This window comes from Gymnodraco acuticeps, unplaced genomic scaffold (assembly GCF_902827175.1).
Source record: "Gymnodraco acuticeps unplaced genomic scaffold, fGymAcu1.1, whole genome shotgun sequence".
NCBI lineage: Eukaryota > Metazoa > Chordata > Actinopteri > Perciformes > Bathydraconidae > Gymnodraco > Gymnodraco acuticeps.
The window spans coordinates 3,013,714-3,035,520 of NW_022989810.1; the positions used below are offsets into that span (position 1 = coordinate 3,013,714).

The window sequence follows — 21,807 nt, forward strand, 5'->3', positions numbered from 1 at the left end:
AAGATGTACAAATACATCCAAGCATCAAATTAGAATAATCTTTTAACACAACTCAAGCCAAGTCTTACAAGTCCTAAATCATAAACATTGAGTTTTGAGTCCTAAACAAATCATAAGTTACTCTTCGCACAAAACGACTGCCATTTTAAACCCACATGTTGCTCATAAACATAACCATTAAGCCTCTTATAACCTTCAAACACTGATTTTAAACATGCAATAGAAAACCTTACCCAGAACAACACCATATGGAGGACGAATGTGATAAGACAGTCACAGTGATTTGACAAGAATATACTAAAAGTGTTTAGGATTGACACAGAGTTTATTATGAACATGTACCATAGGTGGTGGTGGTGTGGGAGGTAGCCACCGGCTCCAGCAGTCCAGAGAGCCACAGATGCTCCACTGTTTGTGTGTTGACTCTGTAATTTGTTTGCTCTAATTTGTTTTGCAGTGCCAGGGGAGTTCCGGTTTTAATTTGGCTCTGTGTGTGTTTACCCCTCTTTGTGGATCGCTGATCTGTTAAGCATAGAGAGAGGCAGAGAGACAGTCAGAGTGGAGGGTGGGCTGTTCACAGAGCCAAATTAAAAAAGGAGCAGTGCAGATTGTTTTAAGCTCTGGCAGCCCCTTCAGGCCCAAAGGCCTCGCTCGCAGCCTGCACCTGCTCCGTCCCCCGGGAGCATGGTTCCTGATCCGTGGCCCTCGCTTCTCCTCCCCGGGCCCCCTAGCCCAACCGCCTCCTCCTCTCCTCTAACTCCTATTTTCCTTGTTTGCTTTATCTCCTCCCCATCGACATCTCTCCTTCCCTTCTGCTGCCTCCTTTCTCCTCACGTCTCCCCTCCAAAGACTCATGGTGCTCCTTCTCTCCTCCCTGATGACTTCTCTCACTCCTCAGCTCTGGCCTCTTCACCCCTTCTCTCCTCTCCACCAGCTGCTCTTCCTCCTCCTCTTTATCCCTCCTTCTCCTCTTGCTCTTGTTTTGCCTCTTTGCCCTGGCTCAAGTTCCTCCTATCCTTCCCTCATTTATTCTCCTGTAACTTTTCTTCATGCTGCTCCTCTCTCCTCCTGTTGTCTCGCCTCCAGCAGCTGGCAGAGTCTTAATCAGCAACCCTCCGCATCTCGATGATTGCAACGTGTTAGCCTGATTGAGAACACACACCCACACACACACACAAGACACAATATAACACGATCTGTGGGCTATCACGATTATTAAACTACAGTGCAGAGCTCAATAAAGCGGCGTCAAAGCTGACATCAACACATTTTATTAACCCGAGACACATAATAAGAATGCAAATTAAACTCTTGTTTAAAATTGTCACAGCTATTCTTTATTGAAATCCCCCAGTCGCTCCGTCCTTTATGACTGCACAGCCATAGGTAGTTTGATCAGTCAGTCAGCTCTACACACAGTATGGTACACTTTGTCACACATACAATAATGCACATTACCCCAGCAGTAATGCTATGACATGTTCCAATAACAAGACAGTTACTTTTAATATGGCTTGATTAAAGTGGTCAAACTGTATACGATGACCCAACTAGATGAGGCGAGTGAAATCGCAGTCCGGAGGGGGTGGGTCGACCCAATGGAAGAAGGTTGTCTCAGGAATGTAAGTATCAAACTCTGGCCTTCTGTCACTAACTCACCTATCTATATACCAGGCTTTTCATTTGCAGTTCACCCAAACTGCTAAAAGCTATCCCAAGTGGTATGTAGCCATGCAGAGTCTTATTTTGAAATTCACATGAAGAACTTGTTAGCAAACAGTTACATCTAGCAGACACAGAGCAACATTAGCATTCATTCGAATGCGTGTTTCTTGCCACCTGATGATATTGTTTTATCTATATACTTCTTTGCTATTGCTTTTTGCCCTCCGCCGGCTCCTGACGAGTCTCCCTTTTTTGCAGATAAATGATCCATTATGGTCACTAACTAGTCATCAGTAATGTAGGAAGTATTCAGATTTGATTAGTTTAAGTACAAAAACCACACAGAAATACTTCACTCAAAGTAAAAGTCCTCCATTGAAACTGTTACTTAAGAGGGCCCTATTATTCTCATTTCCAGGTTCATATTTTCACGTGTTTCCATGCTTTAATGTTCAAAAAGGTATTTTCATCCTCGGTCTGAAACCAGAGCCCAGTCTGCTCTGATTGGTTAGCTGGCCGACTCAGTTGTGATTGGTCAACCGCTAAGAGATGTCCCGCCCCTAGGCAAATCACATGAAAAAAGCGCGAGAGGGGGGCGTGTGTGGGGGAGATACTCCCTCTGAACTTTGAGAGTTTAGCCTTTGCAGACTATTTACTTGCACACAAACCTATATACCACACACCAGGAAGGGAACGCCCCCCAAAAGCATAATAGGGCCTCTTTAATGTTAGTTTTATTTTTATAAAAAAATAAATAAATGAAATCCTCAAATTAGAAGGGCTGCAAGACTAACACAATAAATACAATAGTGATTAATCAACTCAATTGTACAGGCTGCACTTGTAAAAACTGTTGAGGCAGCAATCCTATAGACACATACAGTACATCTTAAAACATGTAAAAATTAAAACAAAACTATCTGCATGGCATGGATGCTTAAAGTAAGGACGTTTTTCTTTATTTGGGTGAACTGACTCTTTTAAACATTAGTTGCATCTACTCTAAACGCACCACATTCTTTTTACAGCAATCATATTGCCATTACGAGCACTTACTTACAAAAGTAAATGCTTCCCGAGACATTTTGGTCCATTAAATACCCAGTTTTGCTCGTTTTTAGACTAGCAATGTTCCGTTGATTTGGTATTCTGACTGTCTCTGCGCGGACTTTATCACCTGACATTCACACACAGTAAATCTCACATACACAATCATGATCCAGACACCCAGCGTCCTGTACTGCTGATATACACATTTCCCATTCAATTGTCTTACACTGTCCTCTGCCTTCCTCCAGATTGCTCCCATTAAGGTGAAAATACATTTCTACTTGTGCAAAATAAAGTCTCTCTTTGAGAGCAATAGGAAAACAAAGTTTAACAAAAAATATATATATTTGTCACATTGGATCATATAGAAATAATAAAGTGGCACTGATAATAAATTATATCACAAGAAAAAGCTGCTGCAGACTATATCCCCCTCATTTCTTTAGTCTGAAAGAACTAAGGCTGATTTGTAAGTATGCATACATATTTAACCTGCAGGCTGACAAGTTATTATGAATGAAACATTAAAGTTTTGGACTGTAGGAGGAATTCCTGCTGTGTTATTGGGAGGGTGGAATGACCTTGTTGAACACAGGCTGACTACTGACTCCATCTAGTGGTGTAATATACCAACTACAGCGTTTTGCTGAAATCAAGAAGATTAAAATCAATATTCGGATTTCCTCCAACAACAAAGTGCAAGCAAATGATAACTAAATCGGGAGAAATAAGGATAATACCCATTAAATCAAATAGGCACAAAACTGCTTCTTTTTCATTCTTGTTTCTATTCCATTGGACTACTACTAAGGTTGTGGTTTTCTTCCCACATACAGTAGCACAAAGGGAATGACACGAGGATCAATCTAAAGCACGGACTCATCTGTGTTTCCTCTCTCGCACACAGATGGTTAACGGCAGCTGTTCTTGTCAGTCACATGATCGATCTCCACCCGTTTCAGTGGGTTTGTGCGTTAGGACACGTGGCGGTGTGGTGATTAGTTGCATCGTTTCATAGCAAGTGAGGTGACGCCTGTCATGAATACACCGCTCCTTGGTCGACGCCGCACTTTTCACTCGATGAGACATTTCTTCCGTGTTAACCTTTCGCACAAGCTTCTGCGTCTTAGGATGAGACAAATAAGGCAAAGAGGAACTGCCGCGGGGACAGTTCTGATGTTACAGAGAGGGGCAAAGCATACAGTATTAGTGTTATGGGGTTCAGTTTGTATGCACTACATATTAATACCCAGGGGGTCCATCAGGAAGGTTCATTATTTTGGGTATCAGAGGTTGAGGAGTCATTTCTTCAGCCGTGAGAGTCTGGCAACCTGTCCAGATTTTTAAAACTAACTATGCATCGTCTCCTGTCAGCCAATCACGACCATCCTCAGGTCAAACCTCAAGGTCGGGAATTAACTCCTCTTTAAGCTGAATGTCATTTTCGGATCCCGTGCCCACGTCCGAGTCAAAGAGTGAGTGGTCAGATTTGGGCGAGTGCGTGTGTGAGTGTCCGCCTGAGTGGCTGCTGGCGTCGCTGTCGTCAAGAGTGTTAGTCCTGGAGAAGAGGCCAAAGTCCAGCAGGCCTGTAGGGGAGCCACTGCTCTCACTCTCTCCTTCAAAATAAAAATCTTCCACCTCCACAAACCACTCGGGCCAGAACCTCCTCCGCATCCGCTCGCAGAACATGGCCAGGTTGATCAACTCTCCTGTAAAGACAAAAGACACAGCAGGTTTACGAGAACAAGCTTTTACAGATACAGCTAAACCATCAGGAGGTATCACTGCATGGTGCTTACTGACATTTTGAGTCTGACAAAGAGGAAGACAATACATCTGGGATACTTCCAGAGACATAATTACGTGCTATCTTTTTATGATAAGTGCTTTCAGAAAGTGTGTATCAAAGCAACAGCGAGGAACCCTCATTTGTGACATTACAAGCTCTGATTTTGCTCTCGGAAAAGATAAGAGACCCGAGTGTTCCCTCATCAGTGCAACAATCAAAGCCTATCAGCATCACTGCATTACAGTATAATATCACTGCCATCTACTGGCTGAACATACAAATACATCTATGACAAACCACTTGGGAAATATGCAAGTGACATGTTTATCTTGAAGTCAAGCTTATATACTGCAACACAGGGTAATAGTGAAGCTCAAACTAAAGCAACAATATCTCCAGTTAATATGCAGAGCACTCCACAGATCCACTGACCTTTGATGAGTTGTTCTGGTCGTGTCCCAGGAAGAGTCCACATAGCCTGGGCTAGATGCCCAAACACTGTAGCATCTAATGTGGACATCTTAGAGCCCATGAAGTATTTTTTATCTCCTGTGGGACAGAGACATTTGAAATGATGGAGCATAATAATTAGTAGTGTTTGAAATAAAATAAACATTGCTTTAAACTTTTTGGATTCAAAATAAAAAATATATATAGAAAAGTTAAAGGTGTTTGATTGGCACCAGCTGGTTGAGTAACAAAAAATACATTGTTGATTTTCTAACAATTTAATTTCCTACTAGCTCTTGGAGTAGCAGAAGCTAGATCTTTCAACCATTTATCCATGACTTTTAGCTAACTCAACTATTTTTACTTTAACTAACTCAACCTTTTATCCATGACTTTGAGCTAATTCAACCATTTATCCTTTTAGCTTGCTATTTCTGTTTATCCATTTCTTTTTGGTATTTATATCAATGGTATGCATTACTGTTTAGCTTATAATTTCAACAGTTTGCCCATTACTTTTTCGCTAGCCGTTTCTGTTCTGTTGCTAGCTAGCAACTGTTGCTCAAGCATTATTTTTGCTAGCTAACCAGCTTGTTCATCCATTTATTTGAGGTACATATTTCAGTAGGTTACATTATACATGTTTGCTAATTATTTAAAAAGATGATTCTCCCTTAGCTAACTATTAATCCTATCCATTACTTTTAGCTTGCTATTTTAACCTTTCTTCTAGCTAGCTAACTTAAATTAGCTAGGGTGTTACAACACAGTAGGTTAGTAGTAAGCATAAACATTTAAGAAGGTTTTATCTTCATAGTAGTTCCTTCCTAAACACCAATATGCGGATTGTTCATTAAAATATAGCCTACTGTATAGAACGTTCCTTTCTTTATATTAGTTGAGCTGCTTAACAATAGTTCTAAGTATACAAATGTAAAAAGAGGGATATAATTAGGCTAACCCTGGTTGGGCATCACCTTCCAAGACATTAAAAAACACTGAAATATATCATACATTTTGTTAAAATAAACGTGTAAAGAATGTTAACAATACAGAGACAGAACAGTATGGCCAGTTATAGCCTACATATTTGATTTTTTGAGTTTGTGTGGCCTTAGATTTGAGCTGTACTGTACTGTACCCAATATACAAGCTGTTAATAAACTTTTCAATCAATCAATCAATCAATCAAAGATACGGTGTATGCTAAATCTATTAGCTTCTCCTTCCCTGCTTGTTCAGCGAATTATACACACTTTAAAATAAACGAATTTCATCATGAAACTGGAAGAGCTACACTTTTGGCAGCAGCAAAACATTTTATACTCACACTCATGAGTCAGGAAAGCAAAACAGAAGCTAAGTGTACTGATGCTTTCATAGAATAACAAGTGGTCTTCTGTTGAAATGGTACAAACAGATCGATGTAAATCACTTTTCTTTCAAGCATCTGGCTCTTTGTTTCCATCTGAGCACTGATATCTTATCCCTGTGGCTGACATCCAGAACTTTCCTGTTTTCATTTATCTCTGCTATACCTCACTAAGTAGCCTACAAACACAGGGAAAGACAGAGATGTTCTGTTTAGATAAAGTGAAAATGATATTGGTATTTTGTCTACAAGGAAAGTAAATGCATTATTTCCAGGACATACAGCTCTGTAAACAAATTAAGTTTCTTAAATCTCAATCTCTACATGTATGGCAGCCATTCCCTTACACTACAGTATCTGTTTAATTCCAACACAGAGAAATGTAGTTAGTAGTTTACCCAAACACATAGACCTACCAATAAAAAGTAAAACCAGAGAAACTGATCATTTTGCAGTGGTCTCTCTTCTTCCATAGCTGTATATGTTATTTAGTTATTCACATTATTAAATGTGCCTTTTCATTGTATAATATTTCATTGTGCATATATATTTGAAATAACTTGTGAGGGTCCATGAATCATCAATACTAATTCTGCAATAGGCCACATTAGACTTCGATAATGATCCGACAATTTTCCTTTGGTCATGATGACTTGGCAATGCAGTAATACATTAGCTCGATATAGATGTTTACTTTTACATACAACTTCCTGTGACTAAATTAGCTTTCCGCTGTCACTTTTATTTAATTCTGATTACCTGAATGTAACATAACAATCACATAACAACTGTTCTGGAAAGGTTGACAAATTTCACAACAACTATCCAATGGACTGAGTTTCTGAATAATACATATGACCATCCAGTCCTATTATAAAGAGAACTGTACCAACGGCTACAGATGTGTACTGTACTATCATTCTGTTATCCCAGATAAAAAAAAAACAGCCGCTTTTTTATCAAATTACATAACAGAGTTGGGGTAAGCCCTTCTCATACAGTTGATGACGTAAGGGGTAAAAGCCATAGAGAATGCTAATCAAAACACATGGCCCTCTTCCTACCTAACAGTGTGGCCAGCGTCCTCATGTCCTTCTCCATCAGTGTGTAGACCTCCTCCTTAGAGAAGCGTCCGATGCCATGGCCGTACATCTCCCTGCGCACCATGCTGCCGTTCATGTGGCTCAGCAGCCACTTCAGGGTGTCGCTCAGGGGGCCGGTCATCGACAGAAGCTTCTGCGTTTCATCTACGTTGTCCACCCACTGACAGTAGGCTATCGTCCTGACAGAACACAAAGCACACAACATGGTGTTTACATCACATTGTGAACGGTGTCAGAAAATGGATGAGTCTAGCATCAAACTTCTTTATATCACAGATCATAAATATATAAAACCACCACAGAAATATTTAAAAACAAGAATCTTTTGTTTTATGGAGATGTGATATGGATGTAGAGAGCAATCCATCCAACATTATTTGTAATAAAGTGGATGAGTTGCTATGTGATTCCTTTCCTCAATTATGCAAAAGAGGAAATTCCATTCTTTACGCCAAACACGTCCTAATAAATTGTGGCTCGGGAAAAAAGGAAGTGACGTATTTAGAGGTTTATCCCATGCCCTACAACCAACAAAGCTTTATGTCTATTGATAATAACCTCGTCCTAATCAATAAAGTACACTACCACTTCCCGTTTATCAGCTATATTGCTCACAGGAAGACAGCATCATACATCCAGCCCTTTAAACTGTCAGGCTGCATGTAAGAGAGGAAACGGTGACTGTGAAAGCATCCCAGGAACTCCGTTACAGATTTGAACTGGAAAAACTCAAGCTGCATTGCTTTGTTGAGTCAGTCAGAGTCTGTTTTGCTTGTGTTCAAATGAAAAAATAGGAAACAGAAGGAAGAGATTTGTCTCACAGCAGCCGACAGACAGATCCAGTCTCTGTGTGCAAACAAGCCCAACTCAAATCCTTAAAATCCCTCTTTAGCTCTGCTTTTCATTAACCACTTCGTCTCATTTGAGACCATTGAAAATGGTAACCTAGGAGACAGTTGTTTTATCTTAATTATACACATAAGCCTGTGAAGTGTATTCACCTACTTAATAATAAATAATAATAATAAATGATATTAATATAGCGCCTTTCAAGGGACCCAAGGTCGCTGTACATGGTGGACAAACAAAACAAACAGACAATCAACAGGCAAACCAAAGAAATAAATAAAGGAAGCCAGGGGACCAGAAAAGGGCTGGGGCCCGAAGGCCAGGGTGAACAGGTGTGTTTTTAGTGATAATTTGAAGATGTCCAGGGAGGCAGCATTACGGATCTCGGCAGGAAGTGCATTCCAGAGGGTGGGGGCCGCAACACTGAATGCCCTGTCACCAACAGTACGGAGGCGAGAGCGGGGGATGGAGAGCAGGCCCGTGTCTGAGGACCGCAGACTCCGAGAAGGGGTGTAGGGATGGAGGAGGTCCGATAAGTACTGGGGGGCGAGGGTATGGAGGGACTTGTACGTGAGGATGAGTGTTTTGTATTGAATCCGGGACTTGACCGGCAGCCAATGTAGGTGGATGAGGGTGGGGGTGATATGGTGCCATGGCTTGGTGTGGGTGAGAAGCCTGGCGGCAGAGTTCTGGACGTATTGGAGCCTATCCAGGGTTTTGCTGGGAACCCCGGACAGGACTCCATTGCAATAGTCCAGACGGGATGTAATGAAGGCGTGTACCAGGGTTTCTGCCACAGAGTCAGAGAGAGAAGGCCGGATTCTGGCAATGTTTTTTAGGTGGTAGAAGGCGGATTTGGTGACAGCTTTGACATGCGCCTGGAAAGAGAGGGTGGTGTCCAGGATGACTCCCAGGTTGCGGACTTCAGTGGACGGGGAGATAGAGCAGCCGTCAATGGAGAGAAGCAGGTCTCCAACCTTCTGGAGCTGCGTCTTGGGAGCCACAATCATGAGCTCTGTTTTATTGCTGTTGATTTTGAGCAGGTTTGATGACATCCAGTTTTTTATGTCCTGTAGGCAGTTGACAAGGGATTGAGCTTACTTAAGTAAGGAAAATATATGTTTACAGTTTCTGAATTACTTTTGCACCATTCTCTTGTACTATTTTATGTCTTTAAGTAGATTGTATGATGTATTTATTGTTGGAGGAGCCTGAGACTTACTTACTACCTTTCCTGTAGTCCACCTTAGTGTGTTATAAAGGTTTTTTCTTTGCATGTAAATGGTCCACAAAGGCTAAAATCCCTCCAGGGGGAGTTTCTCTCCCACACACTCCCCCCCCCCTGCCTGAATTGGACTCCTTTGTTTAGTTCTGTAACATAGTGACATCACTATGTAACACTTACGCTTCTATTGGCTAGCACTCCAACACATTGGGTGTTTCTCAATGTCGAGGACGCTTGCTTGGTAGCACGTCTTCCGAGTCACTTGCTTCAGAAGCGAGGCAAGAATCCTTCCTAGCCTCGGAAAACGAAGAATTGTGGAACAGGCTAACAGGTGTGCGTCATATGGGAGGCCCCGCCTTAAATGGAGCGCGATTTCCACCAAAGATTTGGAAATTGGTCCGTGCGCAAAGCATTGTGGGGATTTTAAGACCGCAGAGTCTACACATGTGCAGCCTCGAAATGTCTCGTTACGAAGTACGCCAGCCTCGGTAGAATTCCAAGTATGCTGTACATTGGAACAGTCCTTCGGCGGGACTCGATGACGTAGTATGCTTGAAATAGTGGCTCTAGAGGAGCCTTCCTCGACATTGAGAAACACCCATTGTATGTGAAAGGCTCAGAGGCGGGACATCATCAGACAGAGGGTGAAAAGAGCTGCTGCAGCAGCAAATAAAGACCTTTTTGAACATTAAAGCATGGAAACATGTCAAAGTAAAGGAACACAATACAAATATGAAACCTGGATATAAGCATAATAGGGCCCCTTTAAGATTTTCATTGCCAAAACTACGCTGTAACAAATCATTTGAATGTCGAATCTACTGATAGTGCAGGTGTCTCTGATGTGTGGTACACATGTGTTGTTTTTCCAGCCGAGCTGCCTGTGCGTGTAGACACTAATAAGATTAAGATGCTATATCCTTACACACTCTCTCCCGTTACTTCGTAGGAAATACACTGATCTTCTCTCACAGATCGTCTGCACGCCTGAAAGCTTTATGTTGTAATTCTGCCGGCAGTGGCTGACCCCTGCGCCGTTATGCGACTGCAGAGCAGCGTCTGCCTCTGGCCTGCACTCTTCTCCATCACTCTGGTAGACAAGGCGCTCAATGCAAATTGAATTTAAGCATCTGACCTACATTACATCTGGGAGTGGTGACCATCCAGGGCCATACATTACTTCCTGTTACATTATCTGATCTGTTGTCCCAAGAGGATATACAGTCCTTTGTTTCATGATTAGAAAAAAGCCCTTCTTAGCAGATTCAAATATATAATTAAGATGAGGTCAGTCATTTTTGAGGGGGTAGACAATGGAAGCATGAAATCATTGTTTTGGCCTTTCAGTCAGTATGTTTCCCACTTAAGGTTGTGACTCACAAGTTGATGATAAAGAGCATTAGTAGTATTCTTACTGTTATAACCATCTTTTCTCAAAGTCATAAGCTGATTTTAAAGACAAGATGAATCATTTTACTGACTCATCAGAAGTGCATTCAGTCTTGGATTTTTTAGTGTTCAAATAATAAAAGGCTTGAAAAAAACTAATTTATTGAATTGTTGGGGATAGAAATGGTCCTATTTAATCCTCTGTTGAATTACATGACCATTTTGGCCACTGTGATAGTGGAAGCTGTAAAACTAGTACCTCATAATGTTGTAGATGAACATGTTAGCTAACATTTGCATGTTTATTTAAACATCCGGCAGAAACAACATGAAAATAAGCTGTAATATTTCTACCAATTTAAAGCCCCACCAGAATTCATTGACAAAAAACAGTGAATTTACCTTGCAGAGCCCAGAAGCTGCTGGTCTCACGCTGCCTCAAACAGAACATTTGTTTGTGTTATTGTGTGACTTCTGTATTTTGAACTTACCATTAGAAATACCAACATCACACAACACAAACAAACTGATCGAGACAAGGGTAGACCAGCAGCTCCTTTGTTTTGTGAAGTAAAATGACTGTTTTTGTCAATGGAGTCTGGTGCCGTTGAAAAGAGCATAGATAATATCTCGAAAAGGGCTGTCTGGTTAAGTGGTGAAAATATTCTAAAAATAGCATACATTTAAACTGATATTGACTTTTTTTAGGCAGACTTTTTGCTGCCGATACCTCATATAACCCCACTTCAAAAAAATCCATACCACCCTTTAGACAGCAAAGGTGGACAGAGTATAAAGCACAGAGGCTGCTTGTTCTTCAGTTTCCTGTTATCTTGTTTTTATAGCAGCATCGATCAGAAGTGCAGGAGGAAAACAGAGTGTGTACTGTATGACCGAACACTCGGTTAGTGCCTCTGGCCAGAAGCTAGCCCTTCAGAGAGCAACCAAGCTGCTAGATTGCCCTTTCCTGACATAAATAATTCAATCAATAGGTCTATAAGTGGGTCTAAACATGGGCACACAGGGTGGGCGGAGGAGCAGAGAAAAGAACGAGGAGGCGACACAGAGAGGGAGGATGTATGCATGACCTCTAAAGCTTGGGAGAAAGAAATCATTGTTTACATCACGCACAAGTTGCAATTTCACATCTATAGGCTATTTTACACATTCATGTCACAACCTCAATTCACACTCTTTCCTTACAGTTTACCGCAATATGAAACAGAGGCAAGTGGAACACATGATCAGTGAGACTTTGTGTGTGTGTGTGTGTGTGTGTGTGTGTGTGTGTGTGTGTGTGTGTGTGTGTGTGTGTGTGTGTGTGTGTGTGTGTGTGTGTGTGTGTGTGTGTGTGTGTGTGTGTGTGTGTGTGTGTGTGTGTGTGTAGCAAAGATGGATGGAGCTTTTAGGTAATGGAAAACAGAGCCTGTGTGGGGAAGGAGGGGTGGTGAATGATTTCCTAGCAGCAGCTTCTCACCCAGAGGCTCAGGAGTGACTCACCACGGCAGGCATGGCTGACAACACACTGCTGATGTTGAGGGTAGAGACAGCTTGAGCTGTAAGGCTGCATGAATAATGTCTAAAAAGTAAATAACACTGAATCTAAGCTTTAAATCTCCTTATATGCAATCTGAAGAGCTACAGTCATTAGGTTTGGTCACACCATGTCGATGAGTATTTTCATATTGAATTTTTTTTTAAACATACTTTTCCTTATTTTTTTATATATTAATTTAGTTGTGTGTTCTTAATTTTTTTAATCCTATTCATTATTATTTAGGATGGCCACTAACTGTTATTCTACGCACCAAAAGTTTATTATTATTATTCCGCCGACTTATTTTGGCCCTCTTCTCCTCCCGCATTGAACATCGCAGAAACTCCGTTCAAACATCAAAACGTTCAGCTCGGTCGGGAATCGATTGCTATTACTTTTCTCATTCATAACATTCATAATTCCAGAGATACATCCCATAATACATCACATTTTTAACATTGAAGTCAATGGAGGAATCTTCAGACTTCAACAAATCTTCATGCGACTTCAATGAAGTAGGCTGTAAGTCCAATGGACACGGTCCAATCGTCCCCCAATCTTCACTTGTATATCACCGGTCCATGCCTCAACAGCTCTACGCCAAATCTGAGATCTCACCAACTAACAGTCCAGCCGTGAAGACATCTACGGGACAGTTTTGAGATTTCTTCAAATGCCGTTGCCACGGCAACACAATGCTCACCATGAAACACAGTTTTCTCATAACTTCAGTGAAACTGCTCCAAACGCCCCAAAACTTCACAGGTTTGGTTACGATGCTGCCATCAACGCATCTAAGCGTATTATGGGGTGTCATCAAATGCCGTTGGCATGGCGACAGATCATTCGCCATCAAGTTAGTTCAAAAGTTTGCAGTTCGAATATTCTGCTGCTTTTCCAAGCCTTTTTACTTTCTTTTCTTCTCTCATCACACATTCAAGCCCCCAGTGTTCATGTATCATTTCAATCTAAATTCTTCACTTTCTTCTTTCACATTACATTTCAGCATAGCAGTTTAGCGTCAGCTTTTCAGCATAAAGCATTCCCACTAGCAATTTCTTCAGGAATTGCATTCTCTAGTTTATTTTTGCTCTTTTGTTTGTCAAACATAACATAGTTTTATTAGGGTTTGCCTCTGTAAAATTGAACACCAATAATTTAAATAATTATTCAAATGAATATATAAAAATAAATATTTTCTATTTATTTAAAAAATAATTGTAATTAAATTAAAAGCCAAACAATTATTTAAATCAATATTCCATTGTTCTTTTTCAGTGAGATATGTGTGGGTGGTTCCTGATACTGCTTAACATTGGGCTTAGGTGTTAAAATATGCATTCGATAACTAATATGTAAATATAAATATACAGGTTCAATTCAGCCAATGCATTAGTTGTGCCTTTAAGTAAAACTGTTGCATCAAATTACCGAAATGTCCCCGTATTCCGAATTAGATGTCCCCTTTGAATCATATTTTATTAAACGTTTCCAAACACCCAGTTTTAACTTGTCCATAATGACATAGTCCCCTACCAGTACAGGTGATCCTCCACCATGGTGGTGATAGCTCGGGACACAGCTCTCTCCTCAGGGGTGAGGTTTACGTTGAGGTTAACTCCCAGCATCTCCTCCAGGAAGTCCACGATGAACTCTGAGCCTGACGCCTGCTGGTGGTTGTACTCGATCCACGGCATCTTACCCTGAGGCGACAGCTTCCCATCAAAGTAGTTCTGCAGAGAGACACAGATTCAGATTAGAATATCAAAGATTTGACAATCTGGACACAATTAGCTCGTTATTTATGGAAGCCATGAGAGACCAAAGAAAATTTGAAAACGCATTATTTTACAATAACAAATTATTATCGTGGGGGAAAGGGTCACGGAGAAAAGTCCTTTGATTAGTTGGCGATCTCTGGGAAATGTCCCCCTTTTATAATGTATTCTGCTGAGCCTCACCTGGTAGGGCAGGTCCACCATGCGCAGGTACGTCTCCAGTTTGAGGCAGAAGGGTGAGAGGCTGGGCACGCCGTTCTTTGGCCTGGAGAACTGATGGAGGATGATGGCGTCTTTAGAGTCCAACTCCTGCTCTTTCCTACAGAAGAAGAAAACAATATATTTCATATATAAACAGTCTATTTAAGATGATGTTCTCAGTTCAGATTGCAATGCCCACTGTACTGTATAAGAACACTTCATATAATTTTTTCTTGTAACCCCTGACATGAAGGTCATTTATCCAGGTCTGTCGAAAAGCATGATTGCTGAAACAATACTGGCCCGATTTACACAACTAAATTGAAGGGTGAAGCACGGGCAAAAGAACAACCTATAATATTTTGGAGAGAATCCAAATCATGAGGAGGAAACATGAACTTGGAAGTGAACATTGTGAGATAGGACCTTTGTACTGGGAGGCGTGTGGTGCAGTGGGTTGTGCGTTGGTGTTCGGATCAGATGGTCACAGGTTCAAACCCCACTGCAGTCAGTATGTCGTTGTGTCCCTGAGACACTTCACCCCAAATTGCTCCTGTGGGGATTGCCCGCAGTACTGAGTATGTAAGTCGCTTTGGATAAAAGCGTCTAACAAGTGACATGTAATGTACTGCACTCGTGAGGTGTTGGAATAGTTGTGAAAATGTGTTTCCAAGCAGTTGCTACACATTTCATGGCTCCTTGTTGTCCCAAAAATACTGGACAAACGTAATAAAAAAGCCCTAAGACGCATCGTCTTTGAAGTGTCCATGCTGTTCTCAATTCAACCCAAAGCTCTTGACCACAACACGACAGAAGAACGGCTTCCCAACTCAGGAAATGGGACCATCCAAAGACCATGTGAATGCCTCAGTCTATTTAATTTCACATCAACTGAAAAACCATGTTGTCAAACCAATGAGGCAATAATATCTTTGAATGATTTGATTGACAGCAAGTATAATTCAAAAGCACTTCCCTCAGAAAGCTGTGTTTGATGCTCTGATGGATTTCCCCCTCTGGTTCTGTTGTGTTTCCTGCTTTCATTGATTGTTCTTTGCAGGAAAAGGCTGATGCTCCAGGGAGGAATACACTTGTGACGAAGGTAACTTCGTCACTGTTGACTGACTGCTTCGGGCCTTGTATATTGCACATATCTTTTATTTTGAAAAGTGTTCCCCCTCCCGTTTTTTCTGTTGCTCCTGATTATGTTCACCTGGTGCCCTGTGTTGTCTCCTCCCCCCCCCCCACACCTGTGTCTAATTGGTTGATTAGGGTGTGTGTGTATTTAGGCTCTGTTTCCCTGTCTGTTAGGAGGCTGGGTAGTGTGTGAGATCCTTGTGGTGACTGTGCTCACGTGAACAGCAGATTGAGGCTGTGTCATACGTGTGTGTGTAATAAATGCCCACACCGGGTTGTATTTTGGACGTTCTGCCTCTGCCTCCTTGCTTGGTCTGGGCCGCTCAACGGTCAGCTTCACAACACTATCTGTTTGATATTGTAAACCCTGCTGCTGACTATGTGTAAACACCCAGAGGAACATGAGGAGTGATACAAACTTAAAAGCCAGTGAAAGTATCCTTTGATTCAAATGCTAACTTCTCAGAGCTGTCACTTCTAGATTAGATTACACTGAAATGAACTGTAGTGTATTTGTTCTGAGTACAGGTACCAATGAAATACAGTTTGCAACTTACCAGCAGTGCGTGTAGGTGCGTATAGGGAGGAGAGGAGGAGAGGAAACCTCTGTAGTTTATTATAGCGTGATGACACAGCAGTAAGTCCCAGAGTCCCCGAGCAACCACCCGTCAACACCTTTCTTTATTTTCAGAGACTGCAGAGGCTTAACTTCATTCACTTTCAAACAGTAGCTTTGAGCAGCAGACCTACATCGTGTTGTCCTGGAGGAACATATATCAAATAAATCCAAAGTGCTCAGCCATTAGGATTTCAGCCAATGCTGTACATGTATCCCTCAAATTGTCATCTAAATTGTTACATGCTTATATTAATGTAACCAGAAATTAAAGATATTATATTAACAAAAGTTGAGCTCCAAAGATTCACCAGTTAGTTGTTGAATTGAATGTTGGAGATTAATTAAATGAATCTCCTATTGATAACCTATTGATCGTGTGAGTTATTATTTCAGAAAATAAAGTCAACATTCTCTTAATCCAGCTCCTTAAATGCAAATATTTTCTGATTTCTGTACTGCTTTATGACAATAAGCTAAGTATAATTGAGTTGTTGACAAAATATGACATTGTTGTCAACAACTCAACCCACTTGTTGGGTTTTGGGAAACATTTGAACAATTTTCTGACATGTTATAGATCCCTCTTGCCTGCTGTTTGAACACAAACCATAATAAACTTTTCAACTGATGTTCTTTGTTTCTCTCTGGCTGTGTTCCCTGTGGTCCCTGGAGCAACTGTGCCAACATGCACGTAGTTGTCACTGTATCCCTGTACTATTATCACCCAGCCAAAAATACATTTGGTAGGTGATGTTTGATCAAAAGGAAATTGTTTGTTTGATATAAAAAAAAAGATGATTTGATCAAAGATGAACAACTACACTGATCACGAACACGTTTTCCCTTTTCCTGTTTGTTGCATGTCATGTTTGTGTGTTGGAATTACCATCAAGAGACATAAAAAGGGCCTGAGCACAACATGGACACTTTATGTATGTGTCTATTACCAATACTTTAACACTTAAATATGACCCGCCAAAGCTTTGTAAGCAGTTGAACATCATTAGGGGGAAAACAAGATTAAATATATATATCATTTCCACCGTGTGGCTTCCTGTTCCTCTCCAGATGTTATGTATGCAGCACAGAGGAAAGGGTAAAAGGAGACTTTACATCCTGACATTAGCATCATTGTGCAGGCAGACAGAGCATGTCCGGTGTGTTTAGCATATCTTTTACCACTGGCCAAAGCTCTTCTTTGTGGGAGTTTTTTTCTTTTCTTATAACTGTATAAAATAACTCCAATCTTTTATGGGATTTTATTGTTTGAAAATGCAGTCAGTTGCCAGCTTAAAGGTGGGGTATGTAATTTATTTCAGAAACACTTGTTGTTATATTCCATGGAATGCTCTTAACATCCCGATAGCAATGAATATATGAAATGCTTTTACCATAATCCATAACAAAAGTCATCTGTGGGAGCTGTGACGCTGTAAAAAGCACGACCAATCATCTGAGCCGGCCCGGCTAAAGTAACTGGATGGCCTACCTGCCTGTCAGCCTTCCATCTGTGCACAAACTAATCTCGTGCCCTCATTGGTCATGTGCGCGTTCGTGTGTGTTGGAGGAGGGGCTCTGTAAGGAAGTGGCAGATTTTCTCCGGCTGTGTATTTTCAAATTCTAGCTCACTCGAGCTGGTTTCTCCAAAATTACCTACCCCACCTTTAAGTACAAATCTAATAAAAAAAAAAAAACAATAAAAAGTGCTTTTCTGATAATTCAGAGGATTAAACATATTTCTAATATTTAGACTACCATCAGTGAAACGGATTGGCAAAAACACTAGAAATGCGACTCAGTATAGCAACACTCTAAACGACAGCCTCTAAAATGACCACAAAGTTCAATCCGTGCCTCTCTGAACTCTAACATGATAAACATCCAACTCAATGCTCCAAAGGCTTTTAAAAGATGAAAACAAATCCATGGAAACACCAACTAACTGCCCCTTTACTGCTGTGCCCTATTCAACCCATCAAACATAATTACACTCATTGATGCTTTGAATAAAAAACGGATCCTGCAATGCTTACAATTTGTAGGTATTAACATAACAATATACAACATGTGCCCCTTGATTCGGTTTTTATGGAGCAGATACCTTGACAACGTTATTTCTGACACTGTACAACACGATATATTTTCTCTTTGCTGTTATAACATTGCTTTATGGGAATTTCCATATTTGAGGGAAGGGTTACCAATAATTCTAGAGTTCATGTTGGTAGATAGCTTTACTTGTGATACTTGCAGGTGTCCAAAACTTATATAAAACCGTTTTTAACTCAATCTGAACATTATAACATGTACTGCATTTCATTGAGTTACTTAATAAACTGGTAACTGAACACGTTATTAATACATGTTGCACAAGCTTTACACACTGTGTTGAGGTGCTGAAACTGATCCAAGTATTCAAAGTCGCTGTCTGCTGACACATGGTGCTGAAACCATTCCAATCCACTCTCCTATCACGCCTCATTTTAATCGTTTATTTGAATAGGGACAATGCATATTAATGGACACTTAAGACACATAATGCTTCAAGGGTAAATATGCCGGATTTTAGCTTTGAGCTCATTTCCATCCGTAGTCCCTGACATACAACATATAAGAACATGACATTTATAAACATAGCAAAAAATAAATACATGATATGCAAAAAGAGCAAGAGAGCAGCATATACAAGTATTTATGACATGGCAGTACAATGTAGCAGCAACGAGTGCAAGAGATAATACAAAAGCTACATAAAGTGCAAGAGGAGATACAAGAGCTACATAAAGTGCAAGAGGAGATACAAGAGCTACATAAAGTGCAAGAGGAGATACTCCTGTGTTAAAGTCAATTTAGCGGTGATTGCACGTCTGTGAGAGTGAAAGCAGAGACACAACAGGATGTACTTACTCCCAAAGTAATCCCCCCATTGACAGGCAAGGATTCCCTGCACTATGAAAGGAGATAATCACTTTCTCCATCCCTCATATCATTATTATAAGGATGTGGATGTAGGTGTTTGAAAAAAATGTTTACGTAAATCTCACGCAGAATTCACGCTCAGGTGCTCGTGGCACATGAGCCGACGCGTGACTCATTTTTTATTTATTTGATTTGGTCTCTCTCCATCTAGTGTCGTGTCCTTGGGAGGAGGAAACAGGTCTGAAACCTCAGCAACCACCGCGAGATCTGCAGACTTGGCATCCTATGGAAGGATTCCCATAATATCCACTCAGAGTATAGGCCTATCCAAACCCATTCCAATGACACCGATAAGTCACTGTGAGCAGGTTAAATAAAAGGAAGTGATGGCGGTGCTTACCTGATGGCGAGCAGCTCATGCAGTAGGTAGGCTGCAGCAGCCAGCAGGGCCCCCCCGGTGATGTAAAGGGTCTTCTTCCACCAGGAGTCCGACCCCAGAACCGACATAATGCCCCCGTAGTCCTGTAAAGGGAAGGCGATGATACAGCCATATAAAGACTGCTGCTGCTCGAAGCCGCACAGCCCGAGCGGCAGGCTGTGATTCCGCCCGAGTTCAACCACACACGGCCGGGAAGAGGCGAAGCCAGCAGCCCAGTACATCCTCCCCTCCCTCGGTTAGAGCCACCCCGCTTCCTCCCCGCTGTGGTCCCCGTTAGGCTTCATCCAAACGCCCGGCGGGTTTTCTACGGCATGGCGGCTGTGTGGTTAATATGTATCTGGAATATTAGGAGTAAACATGTCGGTGCGCCCTCCCCTAGGTTGATGATCAGCACCCAGTCCGCTTTCCCTTGCAGGTTTGGGAGAACATTGTCAAGCTATGAGGTAATACAACACATTAACTTCCGGTTACATCTTTCAAAAATAAACACTGCTGAACTACTGAAACTTCCTCCTTCCCTTTTACAGATATTCTCTGGTGTAAGGACTGCGACTTATTATTGTTTTCAATTAATTTGCAATTGACTTGACTTGAATATTGAAGACGTTGTTGAATAAACTTAAGCTAAGTGACTTGTTTTTAAAAAAAAATCATTTAAGTGTTAATATGTTAAAAGCTGGTGTTCAACCAGTAAATGCTGTATATTCATCCTAAGTACATCATCCGTTTTCAACAGCGTACATGTTTATATCATTATATTATATAAACTTGACATGCTCAATCATTCTGCAGGACTCTCAAACAGCTTTGTTTTATTTCAGCATTAAAGCTCATCCTTGACCATAGTAGTCATAGTAGTCATTTTGACGTAAATTAAAGAGATCTGATGAAAGTCTTAGAAAGAGCTAATATGTGTAAGTGAAGCTAGACTACTTTTTAAGATAACATCAACGTACATCACATCACAACTAGCAAATGTCAACAAATTAGGATTAAACAGGCCAGGGGCTTGTGGTCTGAGAAAAATAATTGCTGTGTAATATCCTAACACTTTTATTTTGTAGGTGAACTCTGGCAACATCCGGTGTTAGCATGCTAAACTCTGGCAGCTCGACGCAGCCGGCCTATTGTCTGCTCCGGAGGGGAGACACCGCGCCCTGACGAGCCCTGCGTCCCAGTGAAACCAGTGGCTACGGTGGCTACCCGGAGGAACACAGCGCCGTCCAGCACTTATGACAAGTAAATTATATTTGTATAAGAAATTAAACTGTGTATGCGACAGCCTACTCAATTGACAATTAGTTTATTCACCATCAAAATATCTGCTGTTGATAGTTTGTTTACCTTGGAGGATAAAAACCGGCACAAAAAAAAACACTATAGGTACATATAGCCTATAGGTGAAACAATATCCATTCGTTACGTTTAATGTTAATGTAGTCTATTAAACAGCATTCGCATTTTCAAAAAGCATACACAACAACAACTGTAAAAGACTTTTAATCGGAATTATATCAAAATAAAAGTATACTCACTCTTGAACAACTTCGGAAGTGTAGGAAGATATTCATCTTGACGGAGAAATCCACCTGACGTTCTTTTAATCTGTTTGTGAAGCATTCAGAGAGGTGTTGGGGAAACACTTCCAGAAAAGACGATTTAGTCAAATATCCTGTAGGAGCTTACAACAGCTTCGGTGACAAAAGAACACCCTGGTGCCAAATGAAATCCCGTCTGCTCCCAGTCAGCAGGTGACAGTGTGTCTAGGTCGAAACGGAATTAACTACCGGTGTGTATTACTGAATGGTGGTGCACTTTAAAACCCTCACTGCAGCCATGGCTACTGCAAGTTAGGTGCGCACTCCCGCGGATTCAGGGGGCGCGCATTAGAGCAGGAGAGTGTGTTATTGTAAACAGATGAATAGTGTGGGAACAAGAGTACACTGCAGGCACTAGCGGGGATGGAGGTACTCAGTTTACTTAGTTAAAGTACTAATGCAACGTAATGTAAATGTAAAAGGCGTTCATTAAAAATAAATACATCAAATGATCTAAGGTAATCAGGATAATGTACAATGTGACCGGTAGCATTATGTCATACGATTACAATTGCCAACTGCATTAATGGACAAGCAGGATTATACTGTTGTACTTGGTGGAGGTGTGTCATATTAAATAAGTATTATCTTCATTATGTATTCATCTGATTATTTCTCTTATAATTCTCTAATCCTTTACAATTATGTTTTTTCTTCTTCTTCCATCAACAATCCAAACCTCGAAAT

The 21,807-nt window shown here is 41.0% G+C and overlaps 1 protein-coding gene across 2 annotated transcripts; it reads right to left on the reverse strand.

The window, feature by feature from the left end:
- Positions 1-1,255: 1,255 nt before the first annotated feature.
- On the reverse strand, positions 1,256-21,665 carry faxcb (failed axon connections homolog, metaxin like GST domain containing b). Of its 2 annotated transcripts, XM_034229269.1 has the most exons (7): positions 21,058-21,665; positions 19,484-19,605; positions 14,391-14,526; positions 13,966-14,162; positions 7,391-7,608; positions 4,937-5,053; positions 1,256-4,424 (listed from the first exon to the last, which is right to left on the reverse strand). In XM_034229269.1, the coding sequence occupies exons 1-7, from the start codon at positions 21,091-21,093 to the stop codon at positions 4,111-4,113; spliced, it is 1,140 nt and encodes a 379-aa protein (XP_034085160.1). In that variant the 5' UTR covers positions 21,094-21,665; the 3' UTR covers positions 1,256-4,110. The 2 variants fall into 2 exon arrangements, with proteins under 2 accessions (XP_034085160.1, XP_034085152.1); XM_034229261.1 differs by lacking the exon at positions 21,058-21,665 and having other exon boundaries at positions 19,484-19,937.
- Positions 21,666-21,807: the final 142 nt, after the last annotated feature.